Below are 16,163 nucleotides of genomic sequence, written 5' to 3' on the forward strand. Positions count from 1 at the left end.
AACCCTGTCACGCAGGGGCAGTACTCACAGGGCGCTTAGGGAAGGAAGCCCCTAAACACATGCAGCCCCGGCACTAATGAGGTACTCCTGGCCACCGCACAACACAACACACGGCAGTGAACACCACACAAGGCAAACACTGCCTAGGAAACTGTGGCCAGAGAAGCGTCTATCCCGATTGAAATTAGCTTACGAACTGAAGCTAGGCAGCCGGCGCAGTAGGTCCAGGGCTCCCCCCTCCCCCTCTTGGGGCGGGGAAGGCTGCGCGGATGATCTGCGTGGCAATAAAGTGTGATGTTTGCTTGTTTGCTTGGGATTGTAGGGAGTTTCTACCTCTCTGTTCAGTTTTTTTTTTAGTTTTTTACCATGTGGGGTTTATTTTGTTATGCCTACCTTTCTGGGTGCCTAACCTCGGTCAATGGCAGATAAGGAAAACCCCAACCACAAGGGGGTTTTCCAGGGCCATTGCTCCCTGAAACCTCTCTGAAGGGGCCAAGTTCTGGCGCTGGTCCCTGGTAGGTCTGAACTCCTTAGCTAATGTCCCGGTCTAATATAACATACATTAGCCCGATAAGCTCCAGGGAGCCGTAGGGGCTCCCCCACAGAAAAACATGCTTTTTTTTTTTAAAACAACGCCATCTGTTGGACGTAAGAGCAACACATGCTGTAATCTCCGAAAGTTCTTCACCAAATGCTTTGAAATTTTTATTAAACGTTCCATTCGAATATGCACGTGTTTTTATAAACTGTACCTACTATATAGATGCCACTCCTGTGACAGGTAAAAACATGCTTTTTGAAAAAACAGCACCATCTGTTGATTGTAATAGCAATATACGCTATATTAAATATGTTATGATTCCATTTTAATGTTTCCAACTGCATTGATAAATTGAATTTTTATAGATTTCTATTTATTTTCATTTTTATTTAATTATTTTGTGTGACATTGCATTGAAATTGAGCTGTGTTGTTTACCATACCGTTAATTTCCTAAGTATAGGTATTGATGCCACACCTGTGACAGGTATAAACATGTTTTTTTTTTTTTTAAACAGCACCATCTGTTGCATGTAAGAGCAACACACGCTATATTAAATATGCTACGATTCCATTTTAATGTTTCCGATTTCATTAATACAGTAATTTGAATTTTCATAGATTTCAATTTATTTTCATTTTTATTAAATTATTTTGTGTAACACTGCATTGGAATTGAGCTGTGTTGTTTACCATACTGTTCATTTTGTGAGTATAGTTTATTTGTTTAATTTATTGTTTTTCCATTTTTTTTTTTTTTAACTTTTTCTGATATTTCAGTGATAGGAACATCAGATCATTTGATGTTCCAAATTTTCTAATGGGAACATCAGATCATTTGGGAATGATCAGACGAGGGAGTGGGGAATGGTGGGGGAGGACATGGTGATGGGAGTGGGGACGAGGATGAGGGGGACAGGAGGGGGTAATGGTGAGGAGGACGAGGGGAAGGAAGAGTTGGGGGATGGTGGGGACGAGGAGGATAGATGAGTGGAGAATGGTGGGAAGGACAAAGGAATAGGGGAGTGGGGGATGGTGGGGAGGGCGAGGGGTCTGGGGAGGGTAAAATAGTAGGGAAGATGAGGGGACGGTTGAATGGGTAATGGTTGGGAGGACAAGGGGACAGGGGAGCGAGGAATGGTTGGCAGGACGAAGGGAAGGGGGGAAGTGGTAATGGTGGAGAGGACTGGGAGACAGGGAAAGTTTGCTGTAGCTCAGCAATGCACATGCGTTGCTGAGCCACAGCAACACGTGGCCGGGTACAGCTAGTTCATTTATAAAACTCTAAATGATCCTTTTTCCATGCATCTAATTATTTACTTAATTTCCTCACTACCTTCTTGGTGAATTCTCAGCCACTTCCTTTAAACATGGGTTGATGTGCTGCAACTGTAAACTTTAATTTAATCCAATCTAATGGGAATTCAATTGAGGTCACATGTATGCACTTTAATGACCTGTCTAAAGTTTGTTCTATTCTTGGGTGTGGACAGACATAAAAAACCTGTAATGCAACCACCTTGCATTCCAAATTAAACTAAATTCACTACATCGTGCTCAATCGTGAACAGGCAATAAAGAATATGCCTCTATATTCACTCTATATCACCTAAAATGCTGAAGAAAACAAGGCAAAGATTTAAAAATCATGACATGAAAAACTTAAAATACTAGCATTTTCCTTCAAGGCTTTCTCTTTCATTTCTTCTTCATCAACCACTTTTTTTAGAAGTATTCTGTGTTGCTCCTGTAACACATGAAGGTCATCCTCCAAGTGAGCATTTATTCGTTTTAGTTTGTCATGAGCTTCCTCGAATCCATTGGCCTTGCTCTCGACCCTCTTAAGCTCTTGCTGTATTTGCGGAAGATGCACCTGTTGCAAGATAAAAAAAAAATCAGCCTTGAATGTAATGAAACGCTATTTTCTGGGTGAAACCCGGAGGCTTCCCGGAGCTATCCAGGCTGATGTGCTAATATCAGACTTTGGCATCAGTCATGTGTATGGAGTTCTGTGGGCCTACCGGGGACCACAAGCTAGAGCCACGAGGCCCCCCCATCCTCCGAGGCACAAGGAGCAATGGCCTATAGAAACCCCTGTGGGATTGGAAGCATTCCATGTCTGCCATCGACCGGGTTAGGCACCCAGAAAGGTAGGCGTCCCAAAACAAACCCCTATTCTGGTGAAAATTGCTACAAAAAGCCGAACGAGTAGATAGAACTCCCCGAACAGAAACAAGCAAACAGGTATGACGTCACATGTCGCCGCGCCACCGTCTGCGCAGCTCCCCCCTCGCCGGGAGGGCTAAGGGGAAGCCCCAGACTCTCGCGCCGGCCATCCACACCACAGTTCTGAGGCTGGATATAAAAAACACACGAAAAAAACGCCGACTGGAGGGAGGGAGGGTTGCCGGGAAGCCTCCAGGTCACACTCAGAAAATGGCATTTCATTACACTCAACGCTGGTTTTCTGGGGGATGCCCCGTCGGCTCCCCGGAGCTACCTACCCAAAGACAAAAACAAGAGGGACCTATCCCAGGAGGCGGAAGTCGCACACACCTCAACGCAAAGCAGAGACAAAACACTGCAACTGCCAACTCAAGGCCACACAGGCCCGACAAGGCCCAGGAACATCAACGAAGGAATGCACAGCCCACCTAAGAAAGACATGGGCATGGGGAGAAACAGCAGGCTGGCAGGACCAAACCACTCCATGGACAACCCGAGAACCGCACCCTGGAACAGGGAAAAAGGGAAACTGGAAGAACTCAAAACATGACAGCAGCTGTGGCGCGAAAAGAATGGCAAAACGCCGCAACCAAACACAACACATGATGCACCCCCGGCCAGATCAACCAAGCATCAACAACCCAAGGACCCCTCCAGAAAGCAGCCGTGTCAGTCTTCGCCAGAAAAGAAGGAGATGGCCCCAAGCGAACAAACCTATCAGGAGAACCAAAAAAGCCGAAACTCTGATATCGGAGGAGAGCATGAAGCACCCCGACCCAACCCCCAGAGGCCAACGCCAACAAAAAAGAGCCTCGGAAAACAAACCAGAACCGAAGGGGCCACAACAAACCGAGGAGAAGAGAAGAGAGCACCCAACCAGGATGGCTCAAGTGGCACAAGAGCAGGCCGGAAGTGAACCACGCCAGACAGAGCTCGCAAATTGGTGCAGAGGAAACACCAAAACCGAAGCAACCTGAAGCGGCTCCGCCAGCGCCGCATGAGACAAGGCGACCGTATGTGGCAAGATGACGGCCCTGAACCTCCACAAGAGAAGGACAAGACCACGCCAACAAAACACAGCAAACCTACTTAGAAACAAAAAGAAAAAGGAAGGACCAGCAAAAAAAAAAAAAAAAACCATACCGCCGCCGAGACTTAGCACGCAGGTGGGACACCAACAACGAAGCATCCTGATCACCAACAAATGGCGAGAGACTCGAGGCAGAACCGAACCAGCCCCGCCACGGACCGATCGAGCATAGGAAGAGACGGAGCCACAGGAAAACCTCAGGTGCGAACACCGCGCAAGCAGAGCCGGAAATCCAAGAGGGCAAGGAACCAGATGGAACGTCTGCCGTACAGAAACTTCCCACTGTTAGCTAGCTCGCCAAGAGATCGGAAACACTGTGGTTCTGACGCGAGACTCGTGAGAAGCGACACCGTGAGATCATGAAAATTAACTGGCAGAGTAAGCCAGAAAACCTGGAACCCAAACCCGGCAAGCCGGGAAAGAACCAACCCGGGCGAGCAGAAAGCCTCGTCCGGGATGAACCCCCGGGGACCCCTGAAGGACCAACAAGTCCGACAATGGATGACAACCAGAAGCCGCCAGCAGAAAAAACGCTGAAACACAGATGCCACAACCAGCAAGGACAAAATTGTGATGAAAAGCAAAAAGCCAGGGCCCAGGCCGAGGCCAATGAGAAAGCGACCACCATGAACCAAAACACAAAGCGAAAAGCAGGGACACAGCAACCCACAGGAGCGACGAACGCAGCCCCAACAGGGCAAACGAAGCAGGCAATATCGAGGCAGGTATGAGAAGAACAAACTAGGACGTGAACAGCATGAAAACAAAAATGCACCGCTGAAAAGGAACACAAAGAAAAAGGCCGGAGCCAGGGCCTGAAACCTAGCACCTCCCGGCCCAACGAAAAGAAACTGCAGGGGCAGGAGAGGAAGAACAGAAGCTACAATCACCTGCATACAGGGCAACCCAGAAGCTGGAAGTGCCAAACAAGGGGAAGATGAAAACTCAGGACCAGAACTGAACACAGGGGCGGTGCAAAAGCAGGAAACTGAGTATGGACAAAGTTCAACCTAGCATTAGTAGAGCCAAGAAGCACATACTAAAACACACAACAATATATAGAATGAGAAAAAATGAAAAAATGCAAGGAAAACACCAGGAAAAGAACCCAAGAACCAGCAGCTAGGGACAGGAGTGTAGAAGGAAGATGAAGAACGAAGAAGACAGGCAGCAAGCGGTACCAAAAAAGTCATGACCTACTACACAGAGAAGCCAATGTATATGGAAGGGCTCAGTCAGGCACTGCACAACGGTCAAGGGATGAGTGTCAAAGATAAGATCATGAAAGACAGGGCCATGCCCCACAATATTACAAATAACACAGACGAACAAGGAAGGCCACAGGAAGAAGCACGCAATGGGCCAAACAAAACACCACAACCAATCCTCAACGCTCATTCAAAAACCATGAACTAGCGCCTGGCCGAAAGAGATGCCCGACCGCATAAACTCACCTGCAGAGCGTAGGGACGAACGTGTCCCGACACATCGTAGTCGAGAATATTCCAAGAGCACCAAAAGGGAAAATAGGCCAGAGCCGCACATGCAGAAGAGAAGGGTAGAGGCAAATGCGGCACACCACACCCGTATGCAGAGAAAAACTTGGTATAGTTCTCATATCGGTAATCCAGAACACCCCCGGTATCTACGGGGCCCGGACAGGAGAGATAAGAGGAGCGAGAGGCAATGTACCCAAGGAAAAAAGGGTGCGGAACACCAAACTTGTGTACACCGTCCATGACAAAAACTCCCACGCCGCATGCGCAGGATGCACGAGGTCCGAACCGCACAACCTGCCCGGCGGAGAGAGCGTACAAGGAGTACAGTGGTACCTCGGATTATGAGCACCCCTGGTTACGATTTTTTGGGTTACGAGCAGGATTTGCTTGGAAAATTTGCATCGGGTGACGAGGGTCGCCTCAGGATACGAGTTTGTTGATACGCGTACAGGCCGACCTAGCGTGTGGTGGCACGGCGATCGCGCCTTAGTTTACGAATGCCTCGCGCCTAGTTACTATCCCGCCTGAATTCTTCACAAGGATTTACCGTTTATTTATGGAGTTTTTGCTATTTGAGCATAAAATTTGTTATAATATACATCGCAATGGGTCCCAAGAAAGCCAGTGGTAAGGTTCAAGGCAAGAAATCGCATGTGAGGATGACAATAGAGAAAAAGCAAGAGATCATTCGGAAGCATGAAAATGGTGCACGTGTTGTTGAACTTTGTAGGTAGTTCTACAAATCCACGTCAACAATATGCACTATACTTGCCAAGAAAAAGGACATTATGAGTGTTCAAGTGGCAAAAGGAGTATCAATAATCACGAAACAAAGACCACAAATACTTGAGGAAGTGCAAAAGCTGTTACCAATTTGGATACACAACAATCGTGTCCTCCACCAGGCAGGACAGAAACTAAAAGAATGAGGAAGAACCCCAAAGGAGCTCCACAACCACAGGAGGCCAGAGAGAGAGGCATGGCCACTGCTGGTATGCAAGCTGTGCAGCCCAGTGCGCCCCAACCAGCAAAACACACTCCCTACCCAGGGCCAAATGAAAGCACCAAGACCTAAGCTGACCCCAATGGCGAGGCAGAAGCGAAGCGACTGCTACCCCCTATGGGAGTGGAAACCCAAAAGTCCCAGGGAAGGTAACCCTGAAACCCAAGAGATGTACTTACACTTAGGGAAGAGAACCCAAAGCACATGTAGCCCTGGGTACTGGAACTCCTGGTCACTGCACCAACACAGCAGGCACCACCACATGGGTGAAAATCCTGTCAGATAATCAAGACCAGAGTAGACATCCACCCCCAGTTGGCTTCATTCAACAAACTGGGGACAGATAGCGGGCTCAGGTGGGGCGGTGCTTCCCCCTTCCCTTCTGGGGGGTGGGGGGTGTGGGCAAGCAGCACATCAGGTTGATGACAGTTTACTTGTTTCCTTGTTTTTCTTGGGGGAAGATTTTAGCCTGTTTCAGTCTCGAATTGCACTTTTCTACCAGCTGGGGTCTGTTTAGGGCACCTACCATTCTGGGTGCCCAACCCCAATCAATGGCAGACATGAATATACTCCCAAACAGTGGATTTTCATAGGCCATTGCTCCCTTCGCCTCTCTGAGGGAACCATGTTCTAGCTAGTGGTTCCCAGTAGGTATAACAACTCCATATGACTGAAACCCCCTGACTAATATAGCTAATATCAGTCTAATAAGCTCCAGGAAGCTGATGGGGCTCCTCACAGAAATACCAATATTAAGTAATCTCACAAACCCATTGTGCCTTTTTGTAAATAAATAAATGAAACAAAATCAACGAGTGCCTAGCAGGCAATAGCAGTCCTGAGGGGATCATATAGAAGCTGGCAATAGAAGTACTGTATCTGAGGAATCTTTGTTCAGAAATAATTTTAATATGCCTTTTTCCAACTGATAACTCTTTACCCAACATTTTTATTTCATTCTTATATAAAGGCCTACCTAACTTCCACACTTTTCTAACACTGCATTATGAAGGACCTTGTCATTCTATAAAGGACATTATCATAAGGTCCTCCACTAAAGTCAGTAATCAATTTTCACAGCTTTACCTCCTCAAGCTCCTCCAAGTATCTTTGTTTCTCTTGCAAGCATTGATTTAATATGAGATTTTCTTCTGCCATTTCTGAAGTTTGCTTTCGGCTTGCTACACACTGGTCCCGAGTCTCTTCCAATGCAATCTTAAAGAACACGAGGAAAAAGTATTAAATGCAAAAACAATTTTATTCTAGCTTTCAGTGCATAGGAAAGATTAAATGGAGTGAAGAGTTTTTATAAAAGGAAGAGGAGCACATGTTAAGAACTGATGGCATAAAGTGTCTGATTATTAAGTGTATATATTTATAGAGTGAGTCAAGAGATATCTAGGGGCCTACATGAAAATATTAAAATAAGGTGTATACTTAATTTAATGAATGGAAGAAATCTAATAAATCTAATGTGATTTATGTAGACAGCAGTCTAAACACAATACAAGATATGCAAGACAAGGGAAAATTTTTGTCTGTATTATGAGAAAACAATTTACTTAAAAATATATTAATGAAAGCAACACATGATAAAATCTATGAGTGCAGATGAATTTAATTCTGTTAATTCATGGGACATATTGCTATCAAAAATAGAAATTCATGCTAGTGAAGTCGAGATTGAAATACTGAAGGCAGGCGACTAATAAATATGCCAATTAGAATGAGGAGGATAAGAAGGAATGACAATTAGATGGCAGTATGCAAGGGGTGACTGTTTACATTTTCATGTATTGGTGTAAAGCACTGGTCTTATTTTTTAGTTTTAAAGCACTTTTTTTTTAGTTTTATACAAAACTAAAAAAAAAAAAAAAAAGAGTTGGTTTTAGGCCAGAGTTCTTTGATCAGTAAGATGGAGCACTATGATGATTTGGTCAATATGTTTAGATGTATGCATGTACAGTATGTTGTGTAACAATATCTTATCAAGGACAAAATGGCTGAAGAGAATGCATAGAACTTATTATAATTGAAAGAAATGTCAGCATGAGTAAAGACTTTACTTGTAGTTACAAATAGTCAACTCTTGGTGTTTCAATTTACTCAGCGACAAAAAACAATAACTCACTCAGAAGACTATAAAGTACCTTCATCTTCTCGTAATCCCTCACAGTCTGTGTCAGCTTATCGATATTCCCTTCCATAGCAATGACTTTATCTTTCAATATATCTCTCTCCTGAAATAATGTAAAGACATAATATATGCCAAGAGATATCAGTTAAGCAAGCTTTCACTTGCAAAACAATAGTTATATAATTATCAGAAAGATACAAAAGTTGATACATACTGTACTGCAATGTATTGGCATAATATATAGCATAAAGGTGGTACTGGCCACCTGTGGCCAAGCTTAACCAGGAGCCAGATTCACAAAGCAGTTACGAAAGCACTTACGAACCTGTACCTCTTTTGCCAATCTTTGGCGGCTTCGTTTACAATTATTAAACAGTTAATGAGCTCTGAAGCACCAGGAGGCTGTTTATAACAATAACAGTTGATTGGGAAGTTTTCATGCTAGTAAACCGTTTAAAAAATGTAACCAAAGCTGTCAAAGGTTGAGGAAAGATGTACACGTTCCTAAGTACAGTACTTGCATAACTGCTTCCTGAATCTGGCCCCAGGAAGACATCAGCTGCACATGGGAAGCACACAACAGAAACAACGTATACCTCCTTCAGATGACTACACTGAGCAGTAAGCTGCTTCATTTCCATTTGTATTGCTTCTTGGGCTTCCACCCACTCTTTCTGAATAATACCAAGTTGTTTATCGGCCTCAAGTAGTCGAGTTTCCCTTTTCTCATACATACTTTGCCGAATATGAGCTTCATCGCTCATTTTCTTCAGTAGTGCCTTTGTTGTTAAAACTTCATCCTCTAGATGCTGGTTGACAAATTATAGTATCAATAAATACAGTTATCAATAATTATTGTACAAAAAACAATTTTATGCATACAATATTACACTACATAAATTACTATGCAGTACTGTAGTGTAATGTAAGTGGTACCTCGGTTTACGAATGCTCCTCTTTACGAACTTTTCGGGTTACGAACTTTACCTCCTGATACGAGTTTGTTGATACGTGTATGGCCGACCTAGTGCGTGGTGGCACGGCGATCACTCCTCGGTTTCCCAGTGCCTCCCGCCTAGTGAATATCCCACCTGAATTCCTTGCAAGGATTTACAGTTTTTTGGGGAGGATATTTTTGGTTATTTGAGCATAAAAGTTGTTATTATATATCTTGCCATGGGTCCCAAGAAAGCCAGTGGTAAGGTTCAAGACAAGAAAACACATGTAAGAATGACCAGAGAGGAAAAAACAAGTGAAAATTCGTAAACATGAAAATGGTACTCATGTTGTTGAACTAGCTAGGCAATACAACAAATCAATGTCAACGATATGTACTGTACTTGCCAAGAAAAAGGACATTTTGAGTGCTAAAGTGGCAAAAGGCATATCAACAATCACAAAACAAAGAGAACAGATACTTGAGGATGTTGAAAAGTTGTTATTAATTTGGATACACAACAAGGAGTTAGCAGGTGACAGCGTTTCGGAGGCCATATTTGTGACAAAGCAAGGGTATTGCACGAAGACCTTATAAAGAAAACTCCTGGAACGAGTGCAGATACGAAAGACTAAGGCAAACAGGGGATAGTTTGAAAATTTTTAAAAAACCAGCGTTGAATGTAATGAAACGCCATTTTCTGGGTGAGACCCGGAGGCTCCCCGGAGCTTTACCGGCTGATATGCTAATGTCAGACTTTGGCATCAGTCATGTGTATGGAGTTCTAGGGCCTACCGGGGACCACGAGCCAGAACCTGGCCCCCTCAGAGAGGCAAGGGGAGCAATGGCCTATAGAAACCCCCGTGTGGTTGGAAGCATTCTATGTCTGCCATCGACCGGGTCAAGCATCCAGAAAGGTAAGCATTCCAAAACAAACCCCTATTCTGGTGAAAATTGCTACCTAAGCCGAACTAGTGAATAGAACTCTTCAACAGAAAACACGGAAACTAGTATGACGTCATACGTCACCGCGCCGCTGTCTGCGCAGCTCCCCCCTCCCCGGGAGGGGGAAGGGGGAGCCCCAGACCCCCCACGCCGGCTATCCACCCATCAGTTCTGAGGCTGGATGTCAAAACACGCGAAAAACGCCGACCGGAGGGAGGGAGGGTTGCCGGGGAGCCTCCGGGTCTCACCCAGAAAATGGCGTTTCATTACATTCAACGCTGGTTTTCTGGGGGGAGCCCCGTCGGCTCCCCGGAGCTAACTACCCACAGAGGAAGGTCAAAGGGACAAAACCGGGAGGCGGACACCACGCACCCCCCAAGGAGGCGAGACAACCGGCAGCAAACGCCAACCCAAGGCGCCACAGCCCCGAAAATCCCGGGAACAACACGAGAACCACGAGCAGCAAGGCCCCTGCATGAACACCAAAAATCCATGCCCGAAAGACTGCAAGGCCACGTCGCCCAGACGGCAGCGAGAGCAGCGAAGCCACGAACGCCACAGGCATGAGGGAAGAACACAGGCAGCTTAGCCGCAAGAACACGGCTGACCACCCGGGACACCATCACCCGCGAACCGGGAAGAACAGAACCGGATCAACGCAAAACGCGCTCCGGACCCAAACGCCGTGGCACGCAAACAACAGCAGAGGGCCGCCACTGAACACAAAAACGACACACCCCCGGCCCGACCAACGAAGCACCAACAAACCCTGGACCCCTCCAGAATGCAGCAGCCCCACCCCGCGCCAGAAAAGATGGAGACTGCTGCCATCAAACAACCAAAAGGCTAAAACCGAAGGAGCAAGAAAAACACAGCGAACCGACCCCCAGAGGCAAAGGCCCAAAGGAAAGAGCCGACGAAAAAACACACCGGAACCGAAGGGGCACTACCAACCGAGGAGAAGACAGAGCACGCTGACCAGAGACCAGGATGGTGCAAGCGGCGCACGAACAGGCCGGAGGGGAAATGACGCACAAGACAGCTGACTAACGGTGCAGAAGCAACACCAAGACCGAAAGCAAGCTGAAGCGGCTCCGCCTGCGCCGCACGAAAAGAGGCGACAGTATGTGGCAAGACGACGGCCCCCAACCCCTACTAGAAAACCAAGCCGAGAGTAAACCAAGCCAACAAGAAGGACCCACCGAAGAAGGGACAGGAAAAGGAAGGACCGCCAAAATACCCCATACTGCCGCCAAGAAAGCACGCAGGTGGGACACCTACCACGAAGCCACCTGACCACCAACCGGAGGCGAGACCACGAGGCAGAACATAAGCAGCCCCGACAAGGCCCCCCCCGAGCCCAGGAAAAAGGCGGAGCCGCGAGAAGATCTCGGGCGCGACCACCGAAACCCAGGCGGCACAAGGAGATGGAACGTCTGCCGAACAGAAAAACTCCGAAGCATGCAAGCCCGCCAGGAGTTCAGAAACGACGGGTCCGACGCGAGACATCGCAAGAACCCCCCCAAAAAAAGTAAAACAACAACAACCGGCAGGGCAAGCTAGGAAAACCAAAGAAGGCGGAAGGGTCGCCGCCAGAACAGGACCCGAACCAAGGGGCACGAACAACTGCAACAGACCGAGACAAAGAAGCACATCACAGGACACAGGCTGACCAACGCCTAAGAACACACGCAGAACATTCCTGCTGCAGAAGAGGCAGGAAGAAAGAGCAGAAGCACAAAAAAAAAAAAAAAAAAAAAAAAAAAAAAAAAAAAAAAAAAAAAAACCAGGAGAACAACCAGGGGTGGACAATCAGGCAGGGACAAAAAACCCCACGCAATCCCCAGGCACAAAACGGCAGCAAAGCGCCACTCCACAACCGGACACAGGAACAAGGACACGCCACCGTGAAACACGGTACCAATGCTCACGTGCAGCAGCAGCAGCAACAGGCACCACTGCAACATGCAACATGTAAATAGCAACTCCCCTCTGCAAAGGCAGAGAACGGAGCAGGCAGACCCCAGACAGGGCCAACGGAGACACGACAAAACCCTGCAGGCCCAGAAACCTGCACCAGGCGACCGACGGCGGAGAAAACCCCGCTCGATACCTGCTGGATGAGGTACTGGGAGCTCTTTTACACCTCAAGCCCGGCCCAAGGTCAGGCCAGACCGGCCAGAGGATGGCCCACCAGGCAGCTGCTAGGAGCAGTCCACCGGCCCACATACCCCCACAACCAGGACGGGCCGGAACTGCCATACGAAAACAGGCCAGTGCGCCCTGGAAGTCCACGGACGCACCAGCAAGAAGGCTTATGCTCGCAAGTAGGTCGTGTAACAAGCACAGACCACTGATGGTAATACAGTGTTCCCCAAAAGTGCCAATAGCACCACTGCACTCCACTGGTACTATCCCGCAAGTTCTACCAGATAGGCGGGACCCAAGAGCCAGAGCTCAAATCCTGCAAGCACAGCCAGGAGCCTCACCAGGTGAGTACAGAACCAACCCTACAACCCCCACACCTCACAACATTAAAAAAGGAGGGTCCCCTGAATGACTCCAGCATGGGTTGGACATGCACATGAGGGGGACAGGAAGGGGTGATAAAGGGACAGTCACTGGTGTGCGAACGGTCTCAGTCGTACAAAATTATACCTAAATAAAAACTGGTATATGAACACCGCCGCATCCAGCGCCCGGCCAAAAGACGCCAGACCGCAGAAACTCACCTGGCGAATGGTGGCTCGAACTCGACACGACTCAACCGTGCCCAGAAGAACTTGGGAGCACCGCCAGGTGAAGACGCCAGAGCCGGACCCGCAGGAGAACAGGGAGAGGCGAAGGAGGCGGTCCACACCCATGACACAGAAAACCGCGGTGTCCTCCCCACAACTGGGAACCAGGACACCCCTGGTGCAAAGGGGCACATACCGCAGCCAGGGAGAAGAACGAGAGGCGAAGCACTGTAGCAAAAAAGGGCGCAAAACCCCAGCACTGAACCATCGCCCAGACCAAAACAAACTCCACGGCGCATGCGCATAACACGCTGGCCGAACCGCACACCCTCCCTGCGGGAAGGCGCCAGCCAGGACTATTGCACGAGAAAAAGGAGCCAAAAGAGGAAGCAGGAACAATAAAACCGGCCAAAGAAGCAAAGAGCCCAAAAAAAAAGGGAACCCAAACGGGCGACAAGTAGCCCAACCGGGCGACAAGTAGCCCAACCGGGCGACAAGTAGCCCAACCGGGCGACAAGTAGCCCAACCGGGCGACAAGTAGCCCAACAGGGCGACAAGTAGCCCAACAGGGCGACAAGGAGCCCAACAGGGCGACAAGTAGCCCAACAGGGCGACAAGTAGCCCAACAGGGCGACAAGTAGCCCAACAGGGCGACAAGTAGCCCAACAGGGCGACAAGTACTAGGAGCCGACAGACGTTCCAATAATGCGGGAAGTAGCGAAAAACCTTCCCGTACCCTCGAGAACACAGAAGCCAACACTAGTCCCGAAGGCACACGAAGGCGCAGGCGCACCCGAGATCAAAAGTCACGCAGAACCCCAACGAACGGGGAAACATGACAAAAACACCGTCCCAAAAAGCGGGGGAGGAAACATCCACCCACAGGACGGAACCAACCGACTCAAAGGCCAAGGAACCGAGCCCGGGGAGGGGCCGACGTCCAACAGCACGTACGGCGAGTGGGGAGGAAAGACCCCACTCCGCGTAACCACAAGCCCCGCCTAGAGGGGGATAAAACCCCCCACGGGGTCTAACGGGGCCAAGGCCCCCCCCAAGGCAGCCCCTCCCCAGCCCCGGGAACCTACACGACAGGCCCCGGGGCCGAGCCGTTCCCCCAAAGCCCCGGCCGTACCAGAAAACCGGGGCAGCCGTGAAAACACTAAGGAAGGGAGCCCACTGGCAGACTCATACAACACGGCTGGAGGAACAGGCCCAAATGCCCCCGTCACTACCCCGGAAGGGGAATTCCCCGAGACTGCCCGAGTCTCAACACCACGAAACACCCCGCCCTGAACCTACAGACGGTAAGGAACCGGATGCAGGCAGGAAGGGTGAACCAGGGGAAAGACAAGGGGGCGTGGATGCAACCAACACCCCCAAGTCCCAAAACGAAATACAACGGGGCAGCCCCGGGGCTCCCGGGGAGGAAACCACGAGAACGTTGCCACCACCAAGGCTCAAGTGCAACGCCCCTGCTGCCCGCACCCGCTTTGTTAGCACAACTGGGTAACCGAGCCACAACGAGCAACCAAACTCGCAGGACACCGGGTCGAAGGTGTCACCGACCCCACAGGCAGCAGACGGAGGCAAAACAGAGAGTCACCCAGAGACAAAAGGTGAGAGCAACCCTCAAACTCGCTGGAAGCGAGGGGGGGCTCTGGGGTCACATCCATCGGACCCGCGCGCCCCCAGGGGTTTCCCAGGGTCCCGAGCGTTTACTTTAAGAGGACTCGCGCTCAGGTAATCCCAGGCAGGGTACTGCTAACCGGCACCCAAGCTACCAAACAACTTTCTAAGAGCTGAACCCCCGGGACGTGTACACTCACGGGGACCTAGCAGGGGGTACCACCAGAAATACTCAGAACACAAGGGACACAAGGGGCAAGAACGAAGGCAGACCCCCCCACCAGGTATATAAACAAAAGAAAAAGAAAACCCCGCAAGAGGACAGCGTACCCAAGCGGAACAGAGCCGGCCGCTATGATTGGTAAAGACAAGCTGCACAGTACCCCGCGCCCCACCAGTGCAAACACCGCCCCTTACTCTAAGGCGAACAAGGGAGACAGAACACCCGAGCACACAAAGAGCGGCCGAAAACCAAGCGGTAAACGGCCAAGCAGGGGCAGGACCCAAGGAACTTGTGGAAGGTGGCCCCAAGCCCCAAGGGCAGTACTTACAGGGCACCTAGGGAAGGGAACCCTAGGCGCATGCAGCCCGAGTACTGAAGAATCACACCCGGCTCACGCACCACCTAGAAAACAGACACCACACTCTAGGTACAGTGCTGAAACAACCACTGGAGCCGGAGCACATAACCATTGCCTATAGCATCAGCCGAAGAACTGATGGGTGGATAGCCGGCGTGGGGGGTCTGGGGCTCCCCCTTCCCCCTCCCGGGGAGGGGGGAGCTGCGCAGACAGCGGCGCGGTGACGTATGACGTCATACTAGTTTCCGTGTTTTCTGTTGAAGAGTTCTATTCACTAGTTCGGCTTAGGTAGCAATTTTCACCAGAATAGGGGTTTGTTTTGGAATGCTTACCTTTCTGGATGCTTGACCCGGTCGATGGCAGACATAGAATGCTTCCAACCACACGGGGGTTTCTATAGGCCATTGCTCCCCTTGCCTCTCTGAGGGGGCCAGGTTCTGGCTCGTGGTCCCCGGTAGGCCCTAGAACTCCATACACATGACTGATGCCAAAGTCTGACATTAGCATATCAGCCGGTAAAGCTCCGGGGAGCCGACGGGGCTCCCCCCAGAAAAGAAGTGGTATTCATAGTGTTGTGAGGCATGGGGAGGCTGCCAGCTCAGACAAGCCAGCAGCTGAAAAATTTATTGAAGAATTTAAGGATTTTGTAGAGTGAGGGATACCTACCACAAGTGTTTAATTGTGATGAGACAGGACTATTCTGGAAAAGATTGCCTAAGAGGACATACTTTACCCAGGAGGAGAAGTCATTGCCCAAGCACAAGCCTATGAAAGATAGGTTTACTCTTGAGCTGTATTCAAATGTGAGTGGTGATTTGAAAATTAAACCCTTGCTTGTGTA

The 16,163-nt window shown here is 49.1% G+C and overlaps 1 protein-coding gene across 4 annotated transcripts in view; it reads right to left on the reverse strand.

Annotated features, from left to right (window-relative positions):
- LOC123753955 (uncharacterized) overlaps nucleotides 1-16,163 on the reverse strand; it is a 59,947-nt gene that overhangs the window by 25,634 nt on the left and 18,150 nt on the right. For 3 of the 4 annotated variants that reach the window (XM_045735972.2, XM_069308018.1, XM_069308012.1), the window contains exons 4-7: nucleotides 9,092-9,304; nucleotides 8,509-8,598; nucleotides 7,445-7,573; nucleotides 2,216-2,413 (exon numbers count right to left, since the gene is read on the reverse strand). In XM_045735972.2, coding sequence (XP_045591928.2) covers nucleotides 2,216-2,413; nucleotides 7,445-7,573; nucleotides 8,509-8,598; nucleotides 9,092-9,304 — 630 coding nt within the window. The remainder of the gene's footprint in view (nucleotides 1-2,215; nucleotides 2,414-7,444; nucleotides 7,574-8,508; nucleotides 8,599-9,091; nucleotides 9,305-16,163) is intronic. The other variant, XM_069308029.1, reaches the window with a different exon arrangement.

The sequence above is a fragment of the Procambarus clarkii genome, chromosome 6, assembly GCF_040958095.1.
Source record: "Procambarus clarkii isolate CNS0578487 chromosome 6, FALCON_Pclarkii_2.0, whole genome shotgun sequence".
NCBI classification, from domain to species: domain Eukaryota; kingdom Metazoa; phylum Arthropoda; class Malacostraca; order Decapoda; family Cambaridae; genus Procambarus; species Procambarus clarkii.